Below are 16320 nucleotides of genomic sequence, written 5' to 3'. Positions count from 1 at the left end.
CTAAAGCAAAGAGCACACCACATCCTGGAATGATGCAATGTAGGTACAAAACTGCAATGTGCATGCAAATAGTTCTGGAATAAACTGCAAGTGTACCAGCTCATGAAGTTCACTTCCAATGCTGCTTGCAGTTCTCCATTATGTGAAATTAAAACATAACTAACTAATGCATCCTGAAACACAGGACCTTATCAATTTCCTTGAACAATATCAGTTATGCTTTCTTTTTCACTTGTAAAGGGAAATTGAAAAATGGACACATTTTTACCTTTTACATCTGTTGGCATTAGCCACATTATTGTGAGTATAGAAAAATAAATGATATTCCTAAATTAATTGAATCAGTGGTGATGTAATATTTATTGTAGGTGCATGTGTTAATATGAATGCTTTTTGTATCCAAACCCCTACAAACTATCAGTTAAATATACCATATATTGATCAAATATGGTAGTGTTAACCTAAACCACCCCTAAAAATATTTATATATAACATTCTGGTAGGGTTATTTAGTTTATTATTATTATAGTTCTGTAGTATGCTATAAAAGAAATATCAATTACAACCAATTAAATAAACGTACTCAATTTAAATTAAATTCTTCCATGATTCTTCGAACTGTAAAATGTAAATACAAAATTCAATTAACAACTGCGTTGTTGGGTTATTATAAACAGAATATAATGGGTTAATAGAAAGATGAAACTATACATATGTACTGCACCACGATGAATCTGCACTTTGCTGTAAAAATGGACATCCCAAAAGCAAAAGGTCTCCTGTTTTAAGCAGACAATTTCCAAAGGTTTAGCAAGACCGATTGAGCATCCAGCCTGCACTAACAGTTAACTGCTTTCAGTGCAGTCCTTCATAGAAATCATCTCACTGCCTTTGGAAAAATGTGTTCAACACCTGTAAAATACACAAATACATTTCGTTAGAAGCTTGTTTGTACCTGAAAATGTAAATGTCAATCTGTAACTTCTGTTCTGTGTTTAAATTGAATGACCAAGTGTAATTTCAAATGTTTGCGTCTTATTTCAATATGTTGATGTAAAACAACTTTTATGACGTCTGCAAAGTCACCTGTCACTGGTTCATCATCCCACACATATAGACATATATAGACATATGAAAAAAAAAACGTACAGAAGGGATCTTCAGCATTTGCAGACGTGGCTATGACAGATGATGTGGAAGTGAATCCATGTGAACATTAAGCTTCATCTCATTTTCTAGGATCTGGACAAGCTGCTGCATTGAAGGAATATGTCCAGACTCCAACTTAGACCAGACTGGAACATCTAAAATCATAATTATTAAATCAGTCTAAATGCTAAATAAGGATAAATGAAATTCAACAGGACTACATAAAATACACAGATTTGAAACATTAGTGGAAATCAGATTTTGATCTAAACTTTATGGAACTTAAATATATGATCTAAAAATAGGACGATCAGAGTTGGTTTTGTACAGCATTGAGACAATGCACCTGTAACAAATCCTATTAAATGCCACATGATTTATAACATACATTACAGGTACTTGGACGCATGCTGAAACTGGTTAACACAGCCTAGATTGAAATGTACACAGAAAATTACGTTTCAGTGCTTTTTGCCTTGTCAACCACCATTTTCCTTCACATCCAATTGTATACATGTTCTATATTTTATTTGCCTTAAAAATGTATATTTGATTTTTGAGCAGGTAAATTTTTTTTTTTTTGTAGAAACACAAACTTACCATTTAATGTAATTTCAAATGCACCGGTAGACATACATTGGTTCTCAATCATGTTGCTGATGAAGAAGACCATCATACAAGCATAGATCTGCAAGTTAAAGAAGAGGTTTTTGATACACACTAAATGGTACAAACTTGATGAATTTTTATTACTTTGCTAAGATAGTTTGGCCAGAATTGTTGATCATCTTGGTTTGGTCAACCATATGACTGAACACTGAACATAGAATATAGAAAGTGTAAAAATGTAGGGAAAGTTATCAAATAAAAATAAATAAAAATGAAGGCCTCAATTGCAACACAGAAATACAAATCCAAACGGGTGCTTGTGATGGTAAGCCACTTAGTGTCATTATAAAAAGCAATCATTCAAAAAACGTATAAGTGGGTTTTTCCTCAAAAGACAATTATTTTGCTCTTGTGACGTACAAACTTGAAAAATAAATGTGTCTAAATAAACAGCAGTCTTCTTACTTATTGTTTACAGATAACCTCTATAGGAGCCTGAATTCTCTGAGGCAAGTCAACTGACAAGATGATGAAATTTATGGCAATAGGTATCCCCGCTGACTTCCTAGCCTAGTATAATTCTATGAAGTCACCAGGGACACCTAGGTTGTGAGTTCTATAATTGTATTATGCGTGTTTTGTATACTTGTGCAAATACACAATTACAGTGCAAGATCTAAATTGTTAGTGCCCACTTTAACTGTTCCAAGTTCATGTTTTTTTTTTCATATAGGCTAGTATCCTACAGCAGGGTTGAATGCATGTGAAATTAAAATTCCAGTTTAGTATGACAGCCCAATTGAAACGTTTGAGTGAATGTTAAACACTAATGAAGACATTAGTCGAAACAAACATCTACTTCGCTTCTTGGAGTTTTACCTTTTAAACTGTGGACTTACCTTGTTTTCCTGCCCCCAGCGCCATACTCCTGGAGCTTGCATACCAAAGAAAGCAAATGGATCTTTCCCAAGAATTATCAGTCCTATTAATGCTAGCTTGAAGATAGAAAGGAAAGAAGCGATGTGTCTGTATAAATAAGAAAAAAAAGGAAATATCAGAATTAGCATTAAGTGCGGTGCACAAAGACTTTTCTCTTGCATGCTGTACAAAAGGGGTTTATCACATTACACAATACAGATGAAGCAGCAAATTGATTCTCCATGGCAAACAACCCCGCAGCATCAAGGTGTAACTACATTTACTATCATTGCATAAAAACCACAAACCTTTTTTTCTTTTTAACAAAGATGTGCTGTGCTATTCAAATGTACGTTGCTTAAAAACAATGCCTAACAGTTGCTTCTTACCGATAGATGGGAAGCGGTAGGTAATTCTCCCCCTCAATGCGGATGTCTGGGTAACGCTGGCTAAGAACCCGCATGTACTCCTCAAACACCCGCTTGTACCCTCAGGACACACTAGAAGAATCGAAGATGATTCACAATGTTTATTCACATCTTTCATCTTCCAGTGACTGGTGTAATTTTATCTATTAAAATTGATCCTAACCAAAAATTGCTACCTTTACTTGATCTAGCTTACCCAATCAGCAAGACTTCACACATAAAATGAACATAAGTGAGAATATTTTAATTATTAAGGATATGAAAATGTAAATTATGTGAAGGCTACAGTAAGTCAGTCAAAATTACTAAGTCTATTAAGTTTATCTTTTTGAAAACACACAACACCCTCAGATAGCATTACATTTTTTTATATTTTTTATTTAGGTGTTTTGTTAAATCTTGAAATACAAGCTCTGTTCCACTACACTGTGCAGTACAGCTCTGTTTTCAGGTCAAAGTCCAGCAAGTGCATCAAATCAGTCAGGGATCTGTCCTCACTGGTAACATTAACTACCCCCTCCACACACAATTTTATATTAAAACCGGAAGGAGCTCTTTCGCCCGAAAGGAACCACCGGTAGGGAGTTAATTTTAGTAAGGATTTGTAACACTGACGTGTTTAAAGATTAATATAGTAGCATTAGAGGTCACAAACGTGACAGTGAGCCTGCTGGTGTTTCGGCTACTGACACAAAACCTAACGCACTGGATATAACGGCTAGTCTTTAAATCACATTCATTATAATTTGGTTTGTTAATGAATCGTATACAACAGACTTCCACCTTAAAAACTAAACATTAATTAACGTAATTTTTGGAGGTTTCCAAAATTGTCATACAAACGAATCGTTGCGGTCTCAATGACAAGTAGTACGTCTCGAGCTGAAGGTTTAGAACCTCCAATTCAAAAGTAATGCTGTCTGGACTGTATGACGTTTACTAGATAACCTAAAACAATAGTTTTATTAAAATATAGTGGAAACACATTAATGGGGCTTTACATTATGAAGAACCGTGTCTCGTTTATCCTCGAGTTCCTGACAGCGTATTTAACCATATTAAATGTAGTAGCTTCCGGCAGCTTATATACGGCCTTCTGTGGTTCAGCTCTTCCTCAAACGAACACGCTAAAACGGCTACCCGTAGTCATTTTTTTTTTTTTTTTTTTTACTTACCAGATTTGGAATTTGAGTTGAGGTCCCGTGGCAAACTGCATTTTTAATTTCTTCCCGGGTGCGCCATTATCCGCTAAAGCGGAATACAAATAAAATACCCCCAAAAATAGGAGCGAAAACAAGAGCCACCTTTTCGCCATTCTCCTCTCCGAATGTAGTTGGGCACTCCAGCAAAAGCAGCAAGCGCACTGCCTCCACCGGCACTACTACTATCACGTGACGGAATGCAAGGTTCCCTGGGAATTGAAGTCCTGCAGATGCTAGCATACACTATTATTTATTTATTTAATTCACTAAGTTTTTACTGGAGCAATCTAGGTAAAGTATCTTGCTCAAGTGTATAGCAGCAGTGTCCACCACCTGGGATTGATCCCATGACCCTCTGGTCAAGAGTCCAGAGCCCTAACCATTACTCCACACTGCTGCCCTAATAAATCATACTGTAGAAATTATTTATATTTATATAAGTTTAATAATAAACGTCAATATAGATTAAGAATAACATTACAGTGAATACACTGATAATTTACAGGATATTTATGTTTTTCAATAGCAGGACAAGTCTTACTTAATGTTTCTGTTTACATGAGCAATTAGCTTACATTCCATGCATTGCTCAAAAACTGAAATTAAGTGATTTTTTTGCTTGTTTGTTTTTTACCCAGAATGAAAGTCTTGTCTGTCAATAATAGTAATTGCAGAACGAGAAGTGTATTTACAGGGATGGCCATGAAAAATGTGGTATATTTACATGAAGATATTTTTTAATATGCATAACAGATCTGCGATACATCTTTTTATTTTTTTTTTTTGCAAGAATGCCATGGAATATTTTACATCTAGATCCACAGAACAAGTCCTTGGTTGGCCAAGAGTCAAATTCAACCATTCTGAAATAACACATCAGTTTGCAGGTTAAATGAAAACAAATCAATGCTCTAACACATGTCGAGATATTGGTTAAAAGTCAAGAAAACAAAGAGTCAGAATCTATTCATTATGTTTAATGTCAAACTCGTATAGACAGGATGGAAAACGTTTCAATACTTGGAACTGAACACTGTTCCACAACCTTATTTCATGTGTTCTGTGTGAAATACTGAATTCAGATTTTTTTGGTTTAATGGAACTGTTTTATCTATTGCTTAACCTGGCATTTCAAATTATTTTGCAGAGCAAAGCATCTAGCATATATATATATATATTAACAACAGTAAACTGGGGGTTTGTACCTGTAAGAACTATACATACATTGTATCAAATTTACTTTCTTGTGCTAAAGGCTGGTAATTCAAATGGCTGCTGCATAAAGAATGCTGCAGCATTATTTAGTCACACGGTTTAATTAAATATAAACTATTTTTATAGTGTTCTTTAAACTGGCAAATGGCCTTTATGATTTGGCTAATCTATATTCCCAATTCCAACTCCTCCAGCTCCTGTAATAATAATGATTCCTTCTGTAACTTCTCAATCTGAAAAAGACATTTATTACAATTAAAACAGTTACATAAAATCACACTGGTGATATCAATTCACTGGCTGCCTGGAAACAGTGCAATCCATGTATTAACCCCTGTACCGTTGTTGTAAAATAAATGCATATACAGTACTTAGGGTTGATTTGATCCCCCAATACCTTGCTGGTATTTTTATAGCACTGGTGAAATCATCCTGGAATGCCTATCCATAAGTGGCTGTTGCAGTCGATCAAGCTGTAAATCATCCCGGTGGGGGATTGGTTGATCAAATGAATCTCTTCAGATTTATTTTTAATAAAGCATTTTAATTATGTAAAAACTAAAAACTAAAACTAAAATAAAATAAATAAATAACAAAAACCTAGAGGCAAACAACTAAGTTACTTTAAATTTCTCTCGCAGTGTTTTGAAAATATGGCCCTTACTGTATTTTGTCATATTCCAACTTTACCTGGTTTTTCTCAAGTGGTTTGCCAGCAGCTTGTTGATCCTTCAGCTGTTCAATGGCCTTTATTTTCTACAATCACAAAAGCAAGCAAGAAGAGTTGTTTGTTTTACTTTAAAAATGTATAAAACTGGGATAAACTGTTGTAAAAGCAAAACAATTATAATTCTTAGGAAAAGGACAGAAAAGTAGTTATATAACAGGGCATTACTTTTTTTGTTTTGTTTTCAATATATTTGGAGTGTCTAATTATTTCATCCCAGTTTTTCTCCCCAATTCAGAATGTTCCCCTACCACAGCAACGCCACACAGCTGATAAGGAGAACTGAAGATCAGTGGGTGTTCAAGTCAATTTCCTCTTTATGCCCAGAAGCTCAACAGACGATGTTGGAGAGCTACTGGTCCATGGACGATAAAGTTCTGCCCTGCTGGTGAAACAGTCCCTGACAATTCTGCTTCCCCAAAACTGCTGGAGCGGCTAGCCAATGCAATGTTCTTTGAGATATCCCTCATTTAAAACCGATGACTTTGCAGAGCCAGGACACTTCACTCCCTTAACTGCATGACACCCCGTGCACCATGTGGTCATGCCTTTACCAGAGGAGCCTCTCAGGGATCCCAAGCCTTACATAATTAATACAAAGATATGAAGAAAAAAAAATTGGGTAGGTAGGTAGGCGGAGCAAGTCTAGTTTAATTCCCAAGAGGAAAAATAAATGCTGAACGGAACTCAGGTGATTTACCTTTTTAAGATTCTTGATCTTTTTATCAAGTTCCGGATCACCGGAGGTGGCTGCAGCAGGGGCAGTAGGAGACACAGGCTTCAGTTGAGACTGCAGTACTTTCTCCTGTATGTCATCTGGCTTTGTCTCCTTAGAAATAATGACAAAATTATAATAATCTGTACATGCATCGTGTGGCAGTGAAACACACTGCCTGTGTTACCGAAATTAATTGATTACGCACCATTTCGAAAAATGTCAAAGCAAATGGTAAAGAAAATATAGGGGGGAAAAATAGCTTATTGATAATTAACATAAGACAAAACTATTCTTCTTTTTTCACATAATTGCCTTGAACATACCTGTTTTGCAGCTTTCTTAGCCTCGCGTTTTTTCTGATTTTTAAGTGCCGTTTTCGATAGCTTGTCTCCACCTTGCTGCGACTTCATATTCTGTGGAGGCTCCTCTTCATGCTAAGAGAAAAATACATTTTAAAACTGAACACTTTACAATTAATGTTCTTCTACTTTTCATTTAGAATAAAGCAATTCAGCGGAAGGCACTGTTAAAAACAGTGAATATGTACTGAATATGTGGTAGTTACTAATTGTATGGTGAGGATAGTTCTACCCTTAGCTATCAACTAACTGCACTACTGTACAGCGTGTTTCATGCTGTTTTGTTTTGTATATGGTCAAAGTTATGTATAACAAAGAGCCTCAAGTCGTGATACATTAAAACCAAGCTAGAAGTCAGCACCAATGTCCTCTTAAGAAGCAGGACACCCATAAAGATTTTTCTTTTTAAAACTAATATCCACACTTCATTAAAAAAATTTAAATAATTTAAAAAAGCAGTTTTGTAATACATTGATGCCAGATCAGGAGTGAATGGCTTGTGGAAATGTAAGTTTCTTACTGAACAGGTCTGTTGTACTAACCAGTTTGGAACTTGTGATTGGTTTGTTCCGCAGTGCTGGGGGCCTGTACACCTGGGCAGGCTTGGGCTCTGTGCTGCCTAGTTCGCTTGGTACAGCCTGGTACTTAATAGTTTTTTCTGGAAACACTCCATCTGAAAAAGACTGCCATAAAACCTCCCACAGTTCACCGTCCGGGGGTACATCATATTTATGGAGCACAGGCCCAGTGTAATGCCAGATCTTGTAGCCATTTCCCACTCTCAGTCTTGGAGCACATGTTGCTGTTACTACATGCTCCCCGTCGGGACACCAGGAGAAGAAAGTGGAGTCCGGAGCCTGTGGTTTAGAAACCAGTTTGTATTTTTTAACATCCCAAACTTCCATCTGTCCCCTGAGGTTCCCGAAACCAGCTAAGACAAGGAGGTGTCCTTGAGGGCTGTAATAGGCTGCATTCCTCGGTCCTGTTCCAAAATCAAACACTGGGTCGCACTTTAAATTGAACACTGTCACTTTGGCAGGCATGAAGCCATAAACAACACAAAACTCAGTTGAGTTTGGACTCCAGACGACGTCGTAAATTGGGCCGTTTTTCGCTGTTGAAGATAAATCATGCATGTTATGTTACAGTATTATGGCTATCCTAACAGTAAAATTTCCCTTGAAATGACAGATTCATTTTTAAGGGCTTTCAAGGTACTTAATGGTCATTTACTGTAAGAAACACAGATATTTCATACCTATACTAATACCAGTTGCTCATTGAGGAGATAGAAATAGTCACTTACGTAACTGTACAACTGCACCTTCACCATTAGTTGCAATGTAATGGAGAGTCTGTTCTCCGTAATAGGATGCACCTGTTTTGTCAACTTCTGTACTGGCAGTCACTAATACTGCTGTGGCTGTAAAAATACAGACAAGGTATAATATTAGAATTTATAGCATTTTTGGTATATAGATTTGTACTTCTATTTAATTGATTTAATTCAATCAGTACAATCAATCCTGGTTAGTCTGCTAAACTGTACAAATAAAATATAACATATTTCAGGATATGAACCAGTAGCTATGAAATCATGTTAGCAAACTCATTACATTGATTCATATATTATGCATCTTCAGTGGTTTCATATCTTTCTTAAAACTAATGTATCTCAAATAAAAATAATATCTCTTAATACATACAATACTACATTTAACATTTCTAGTTTTCATAAGTATTACAAAAATGCAAATATTTGTCCTTTTTCGTTAACCAAACAATTTACCTTTCTTGTTCCACAGCATTGTCACCCGGTCAGCTTTAAAGAAGCTTTTGTTGGCCAAGGCAGAAGTTGGGCCAGCAAAATTTGGGTACTGATACAACCGTACAAACGATGGTCCACCCTTGACTCCTGGTACATAGACAGCAACCTTCATTCATAACAAAATTATTTGTGTTATTAATTTTCCAAAGCGGGAAACTATGGTAAAAAAAAAAAAAAAAAAAGGCAATGTATATACATATACCTTGCAAGGTTGAGATCCTGGAGAAAGAACAAAGTCAGTGACTTTCTGCAGATGAAGCTTGCTTACAATAGTATCTGTAAAACAGGATAATATACCAATGATGTGCATCATTCAAAAAGTACTTCTCAAAAGAACCGTCTTTGGTGACACCAGTGAATTGAACAATTCTAAGTGAAGAAACGAATTATAGAGCAGGTAAAAGGATACAGTATATCTCTATTAAAGGAAGTAGACTACCCCACGCTTGTTAATAACCAGGTGATAAGCCTGAGACTTGTACAATAAAAGGTAATACTGTAGGCAGTAGATGTACAGTATTTTGGCATGACACATGTATTTATTTTCCATAAGATCTTCATAAAAATGAATACACGCTTACCAAAGCTGTTATTCTCAAAGAAGTGCAGTTCATTGTTTACAGTTCTAACAGAGATACTTTCATCATCTGACCAACTGGGACACCTAGAGGAGAGGAAAGGCATGTTTTTCATACCAAGACATAGGGTAAAGAACAGTATGGAGAGCAAGATCTGTAAGGAGTCCCATTAATGTTATTTATTAATGTATAAAGCTTTGTTAAATCAACACACAAACAAAGCCCTGTGCATATTTACCAGCTTTGCATCTTCTTCTGATAGAAAGATTTAAGACACTCTCCTGTTTTTACATCCCATAGATGAAGGTTTGGTTCTCCTTGAGCAGTTTCTTGAGTTTCTAGGATGGAAACCGAATTCAAATGAAAAATATTATAAATAAAATTATTTTTCAGCTGATCATCTTTAGGAATTGAGCATTTTGATTGGCCGCGAGGGTCTTGGTGATTTAAAAGGCAACGTTCCTATTACTGGCAAATCAACAGATCGTCCTTCTCAAAGGATGCAGGCTTCATTACTGGTTAGATTAGGGGTGTGGGAAATGCCTAAAATACTATGTCTCAAGGCAGGATTAGCAGGATTACCAATCTATTGTAAATACTCACTAGAATAAGGTTGCCAAGTCACCAGGACAGAGTTCTGGGGAGAGATTCCAAGGCAAGCTGTCTTAGGCAGGTCAAATGACTGCACATGCTTGCCATCTGATACATTCACAATATTCACCCTGGTTAAATTAAAAATAAAAAAAACAATAACACACACACACACGCACACACACATACATACACACATTTAACCAAGTAGCATTCACCTTCTTTTCAATTATCATTATACAACATTATGTTGCATTAATGTTAAAATAAACATTTAATTTGGGAATACAACAACCACAACAAAAAAGCTTTTTTCGCTCAATTTATATTACTTACGTTTCTCCATTACACCAAGCAAACAAGGAACCATCCTTGCTAAAAACAAAGAATTTGCTTCTCCGATTATCACTGAAAAACAGAAACGATTGAATTCAAGAAACAAGACTTTTCTCTTTACATATATTGTGTGCATGTTCTTTTTAGTTTCATAAAAGCACTATCACATTAATATGATCTTAAATAAGAACACAAGAAATACAGCAGTGTGCAAATGTATTAAAACACCCCTTGCTACATCTTGAGGTGTTGTAACAAATGAGCACACTCCTGTACATGTATTAATTCACAAAATAATGAACAGCATAGTAAATAGTTACATTTGAAGCTAGTCCTTTAAAATATACCTTGTGAATGCAGTGTTTTCTGTACAAAGTGGAGGGCCAAACAACATAGAGGTGCCAAGCGATCCCCGGACTGTGCAAAACAAATGATTAGATATTAATATTATTATTCTGGAGCTTCATTTAAAAGATGCATCACTCAACAAACAAACAAAATAGGATTGCAACCCAAATTTGGGGTGTATACAGTATCAGATGTTTTATTTACAGTATATGGTAGTTCACTAAACAGCCATGCAATAAACTGTTAGCATTTTCATAGATTCCAGGTCTATTTAATTTTATTTAACTTGAAATACATTTTAACAACTGACTTCTGGTACAGTGCACTTTCTGCTTTGTAAACCCTTCACGAATCAGATGGTGGATGCATGTTTTGATGTTAAAACTGCAAATGCTTCTAATCTCAAAACTAGGATTTTGTTAATCACAATGTTCTTTCTCCTAGTCAGCGCAATATAGACTGAATAGAATGTGGTGTAACGAAAACACCATTTTGGGAGAAAAAGGTGTTCGCCAATAAATTGGTTTTCCTTCTCGAGCAATTAGCTTGATTACAGTTGTGTAATGAATAACTTCCTACTGCCGCAGATAGAACGAAAGCATTACTTTTTTTTTTTTTTTTTTTTTTTAGCTCAGAGTAATGATGGGACAAATTGGATTCAAACTGGGCGAAGCTCATCTCTTCAGTTAAAACATGCAACAGTATAAACAAACTGGGCTGAAAACAAAGTTTGTTTTCTGATATAGTGTAAACAGGTACTAAAGTACCACACAGTGACACGATCGGGCGAGGAGATTTTAAATAGTTGTCACAAACAGTTTATTAATTGTAAGACCGTAGTGTAGTGTAGTGGTAATATGCAGAAATTCCTGCTTGTTAATTACATTCCTTTTATTCCAAGAACCGATTAACACGGTCAAACTAGATCATTGCATTATTTTGAACCCTATGTAATAGATGTATATTCATTTCAGGTTATTCAAGAAAATGAATTTCTCGTGTTTTTTTAAAAAAACCTTGTTATGACATCAATACGAGAATAAAATATCCCGCGGACAGCAGTCTAATGACACTGTACATCATTTTGTCATCGCTCAAGCCGTCTTATCTCAAATACGTCGTGACGTAACCCCTTGTGTGTCACTTCTTATTTATGTGTTTTTACTAAATTTCCAGTCAACCCACCTGCTAGAAGTGGTATGGACTGCGCCATCTTTCACCGGAAGAGGAGTGCGCGTAGCATCCACGTGACAGCACAGGGATGGAACACGTATACAGCTGTGACGCCATCGGCCACTTCACCGCCCCAATGCCGAGAAATATCAATGCACCGCAGGGCGGGGATTCGGGGAGTTCTTACTTCTGACTGCGCTCAGTGATTTGATGACGTGTTCTTCAGAACGGTTCCGCCCACTTTTTGACAAACAGTGATGATATAGCCCTGCTGCGTTTATCTAGTTTGCATCGCAGATAATATTAACAAATATAGAAGTGGGCCACATTTTGAAGTGCAAAGGGAAATTGCAGTTTTTAGGGAAGTCTTATGCCATTTTCCGAACGGTACCCGCGCAACAGCAACCAATTCTCCTTCATATTGTGTATGCTTCCTTAATTTTTGTCTTTTTACAATTACAAATTACACATTTTTACTTTTAAGCGTGGGCCCCTGCAAAAGTCACTACGTCAGTAAATTAATCTGTGCATGGTTAGTTTGGGTAGCAGTAACGCAAATCCACTTCATGCTTTGAATTGATGAAATGCGGACTACATGCCTGCGCCGGCGGAAGGATTTTCGCTGTCAGGACAAGCGGCTGAGTGAGAGCTTCCGGTGTGGAGGTGTCCAGTTTGTGTCTACGCAGGCAGTCAGCACTGTTTATTACACCTTTTTGAGAAAGATATACGTTGAGAGTTGCAACCTGGCAGTATCCTCATAACAACACCTCAGCGCTATACAGAGTTTACCGGGGCAAAATGGTGGCAAAACAGAGAATTCGTATGGCCAACGAAAAACACAGCAAAAACATCACGCAGAGGGGAAATGTAGCGAAGACAACGGTAAGTTTCAAATACTGAACTGGGAAAATGCTGAACACACAGAGAGACAGTTACACGTTCAGGTAGATTGATGGTTTTTTTTTTTTTTTTTAAAACCTCACAAGGATAGAAATAGTGAATTGGTATTAAACACAGTGCTAGGATGAGCACTTATTTGTGTGTATTTTTATGTTTGAGTATTTATATTTATTGATCCTGAAGATATTCAAGAATATGTTTGACTAAAAGAAATATACAGTATTGTGATACCAATTAAAAAAAACCCCACAAAAATGGAGTAATATTTTTAGATATCCACCCTCCTGTTGTGCAAAACGTGAACAACATCAATCTTCTGCCACAATGCACGGCCCCTACTAGTCTAGTCTAGCGGTAGTTTATTCGTGGGAGTGTACCCTGTATTTATTTAGGTTTATGTACTGGCTTTATGAACCAAATTCAGAGAATGGCAAAGCGGGTTATTTCTGACTCATTTTAATGCATCTCTTCTGTTTCCAGAGAAGCCCTCAGGATGATAAAGTGTCTGTTGGTCCCTGGTTATTGGCGCTCTTCATTTTTGTTGTCTGTGGATCAGGTACGTTTTAAAATAAATACATCTCGAGTTGTTTAAATATGGTCGAAATTATTCGGGGCAAAGTTCACATTTATTTTCTTTGCTGCTGTTATGCTACATGAGCGTTGTACGTGTACATACAGTGTTTTTAACGAGTGTACACACATAACTATGCCTCTGTTAGTTTTTCGTGTACCAGAAGTTATTTGATACTATGATTTTACTACTACCAGCCTTTCCCCTTTTGATCAAAACTCAAATTACATTACTCTGAACAGGGCCGTCATGAATCACACTTACTGTGTCTCTTGCGTATTCTGGAAAAGTACAATTAATATTTTCTAAATGTGGTATGATTGTGTGTGTGTGTGTAATATATATATATATATATATAAATTAGACAAGTGATACATAAAGTTTTCGATGAGTGATTCTAGGTAGAACATATAGATCTTCTATAATGGTATGTTTCATATTTGTAACCTCCAATAACTGGTTACATACATGAAGTATTTAGGAATCAGAACCCATAATGGTGATGCTATTGGAACAAACGATTGCATTTCCGTACGATTATACTGAAGCCACGGAACTATTGTATATAGGAATGGTTCTTCGAGAACCCAAATAAACGAAAGCCGTAATAGAACGCCCTGTAACACTTTATTAGAGTGTACGGCAGTATACTTTGTATTTCGGCATAATTAACAACGTTGTCCAGATAACTTAAACTACAAATTAGAATTATGAACAAGCTTTCAAGTTCAAGAAGACCACGATACAGATGGTTTTCAAGGCCAGTTTCGTATTGTGTGTTCCTGCCTAAGCATGTGATTTTTTTCCAGGTGTTTTTTTTTTATTTTATTTTTTTTATATCGAAACGACCTTGCACATTTGACTTAAAGATAACAATGGACATTTAGCTCAATAGATGTCTTGTTTATTTCAATGATTTTGTTTTGTGTTCTGTTTAATCATTTGATTACAACACATGATTACATTGAATCGTCCATAATCATGTAAGATGTCAAAGTAGCTGTTATCAGCGGGGATGGCTAGTTATTGATTCTGCTCCTGGCTTTATCACTGTGCCACGTAGGTACTAAAGCTGGTTACCACGTTCCCGTGCTTGCTAAAAAAAAAGCGTAATAGGTGGGGGGTAGGGGGTGGGAACGGGCTCGGAAATGAATTGCTTTAAACAGCGCATTGTTTATATCCAATGTATGTTATAAATGTTCTGTATTCAGTCTGCCCACATAATTACAGTACTTTTATAAATATAAGCACTAATATGTATGTATGTGTATATATATATATATATATATATATATATATATATAATGCACCCATTCCTGTTTCATGCATTGCCTACTGCCCCACAGAAATTATAAATATTCATAGCCTGCCCCTTACTGTATAGTATGGATATATTAATTTAGCAGTTATTAGCTATGGCTTTGTAACAGGGTCTGGCTGCAGCTAGAACAATGAAGTGATCTTGAACAACACATTAAGTGATTTAGTCGCTAGCAAATGGCAGCAACTGTACCTCTCTATTCAAGCAAATGCAAGCAAAGAACCAAAAGGTCTTCAACAGAAGAAAATGTGAGTGCTAATCAGAAAATCTTAAAACCGCGTTTAGCACTCTTATGTAAGGATCAGAATTACAGCTGGATTAACCCCCAGAATGACCAGTACCTGTTTATTGTACTGTTGAGACAGTAGGTAATTTTTGTTCTCTTCCCTTTTTAAAGCTATCTTCCAGATCATCCAGAGCATCAGGATGGGCATGTAAAGTGGACAGAGCAACCTTATTGCCATACTGTCCTCTGAATTCCAGCCTTCACTCTACCTTTCTAACAGTTATACCACACCTGGCTTGGGAATCTCCAGTAATGAAGAATCAAAAGAATATCGTTTCATCTGCATCTCTGCCGTAGACTTTCCCACATATGCGGCACAACCATCATTCCTACCAGTGCCTTAAAATATACAATTGCCATGCCATAGTAAATGTAACATTCCAATCTGGGACCTTGATTAAAAAAAAAAAAAAAAAACTTGTAAATTCATGTTTATTTCTGTCTGTTTTATAAAGTGTATGTGCCATGCTTCATTTGTTTGATGTATGTGTTTTTTTTTTTTGTCTAATCCAATTATAATTTCCTCTTTATTTTAAAAGAAGGGTGATGTGTTTATGAAATATGGTGTTTGTTACTGGCTGCTGCAAGACAACATACATAACCACAATACTTAGAGCTAATAACTACATTACTGTCTTATACTTAAACTGTATTGGCTAAGACTGTGTTTGCATTTGTGGAGAAAAAAACAAACAAAAAAAACTGCAAAGGCATCATAGCCAGGCCAGAAAACAGCATGCAATTGTGTATGGGTGCGTAATATATATATATATATATATATATATATATATATATATATATATATATATATATATATATATAAATTTCAGAGCCAGATATGAATTCAACCTGATTGTAAGCAATTTATATCTGTTTTTCTATTATTTGTTTTAATTCTGTGAAGTTTGCATGTATATTATGTCTTTTCCCTTGGTCAAAGGGATTAAAATGGTGAAGTGAGCTAAAACATTGTAAACTAGCTGCAACTTGATGCATTTGTTAAAACAGACTGCCATTTAAAACCCAGTGAAACAATAAAAATGAGAAATTGTTGCAACTGCCA

General features: G+C 36.0%; 3 protein-coding genes across 5 annotated transcripts; 1 reads left to right on the top strand and 2 right to left on the bottom strand.

Moving 5' to 3' along the window:
* Nucleotides 1-341: 341 nt before the first annotated feature.
* Nucleotides 342-4505, bottom strand: LOC117423573 (thioredoxin reductase-like selenoprotein T). The gene is made up of 6 exons (XM_034039575.3): nucleotides 4280-4505; nucleotides 3066-3176; nucleotides 2658-2784; nucleotides 1750-1837; nucleotides 1150-1304; nucleotides 342-912 (listed from the first exon to the last, which is right to left on the bottom strand). Exons 1-5 carry the CDS (start codon nucleotides 4417-4419, stop codon nucleotides 1180-1182), a joined length of 591 nt encoding a protein of 196 aa, XP_033895466.1. The 5' UTR covers nucleotides 4420-4505; the 3' UTR covers nucleotides 342-912; nucleotides 1150-1179.
* A 667-nt stretch (nucleotides 4506-5172) lies between these two features.
* Nucleotides 5173-12295, bottom strand: LOC117423565 (eukaryotic translation initiation factor 2A-like). Of its 3 annotated transcripts, XM_034039564.3 has the most exons (14): nucleotides 12192-12295; nucleotides 11006-11075; nucleotides 10659-10730; nucleotides 10335-10453; nucleotides 9970-10069; nucleotides 9735-9817; nucleotides 9356-9429; nucleotides 9115-9259; nucleotides 8632-8748; nucleotides 7868-8439; nucleotides 7290-7400; nucleotides 6949-7077; nucleotides 6212-6277; nucleotides 5173-5754 (listed from the first exon to the last, which is right to left on the bottom strand). In XM_034039564.3, the coding sequence occupies exons 1-14, from the start codon at nucleotides 12217-12219 to the stop codon at nucleotides 5689-5691; spliced, it is 1752 nt and encodes a 583-aa protein (XP_033895455.3). In that variant the 5' UTR covers nucleotides 12220-12295; the 3' UTR covers nucleotides 5173-5688. The 3 variants fall into 3 exon arrangements, with proteins under 3 accessions (XP_033895455.3, XP_033895456.1, XP_033895457.1); XM_034039566.3 differs by lacking the exon at nucleotides 12192-12295 and having other exon boundaries at nucleotides 5176-5754; nucleotides 10335-10368; nucleotides 11006-11020; XM_034039565.3 differs by lacking the exons at nucleotides 10335-10453; nucleotides 12192-12295 and having other exon boundaries at nucleotides 5174-5754; nucleotides 11006-11059.
* Nucleotides 12296-12462: 167 nt separating this feature from the next.
* On the top strand, nucleotides 12463-16320 carry LOC117423567 (stress-associated endoplasmic reticulum protein 1). The gene is made up of 3 exons (XM_034039567.3): nucleotides 12463-13061; nucleotides 13560-13635; nucleotides 15369-16320. Exons 1-3 carry the CDS (start codon nucleotides 12978-12980, stop codon nucleotides 15407-15409), a joined length of 201 nt encoding a protein of 66 aa, XP_033895458.1. The 5' UTR covers nucleotides 12463-12977; the 3' UTR covers nucleotides 15410-16320.

Source organism: Acipenser ruthenus, chromosome 17, assembly GCF_902713425.1.
Source record: "Acipenser ruthenus chromosome 17, fAciRut3.2 maternal haplotype, whole genome shotgun sequence".
NCBI lineage: Eukaryota > Metazoa > Chordata > Actinopteri > Acipenseriformes > Acipenseridae > Acipenser > Acipenser ruthenus.
The sequence above is the reverse complement of the archived record's forward strand: the minus strand, read 5'-3'. Positions and strand labels throughout refer to the sequence as shown.

Bases quoted from the DNA above. Each gene is read 5' to 3' on its own strand.
- LOC117423565 (XM_034039564.3), bottom strand. From the start codon at position 12,219: ATGGCGCAGTCCATACCACTTCTAGCAG. The intron at 10,731-11,005 runs GTATATTTTAAA...TCTGTTTTTCAG, and splicing joins GAAAACACTGCATTCACAAG to TGATAATCGGAGAAGCAAAT. The intron at 10,070-10,334 runs GTGAGTATTTAC...TTTCCATCCTAG, and splicing joins GACTTGGCAACCTTATTCTA to AAACTCAAGAAACTGCTCAA.
- LOC117423567 (XM_034039567.3), top strand. From the start codon at position 12,978: ATGGTGGCAAAACAGAGAATTCGTATGGCCAACGAAAAACACAGCAAA. The intron at 13,062-13,559 runs GTAAGTTTCAAA...TTCTGTTTCCAG, and splicing joins GAAATGTAGCGAAGACAACG to AGAAGCCCTCAGGATGATAA. The intron at 13,636-15,368 runs GTACGTTTTAAA...CCCTTTTTAAAG, and splicing joins TTTTGTTGTCTGTGGATCAG to CTATCTTCCAGATCATCCAG.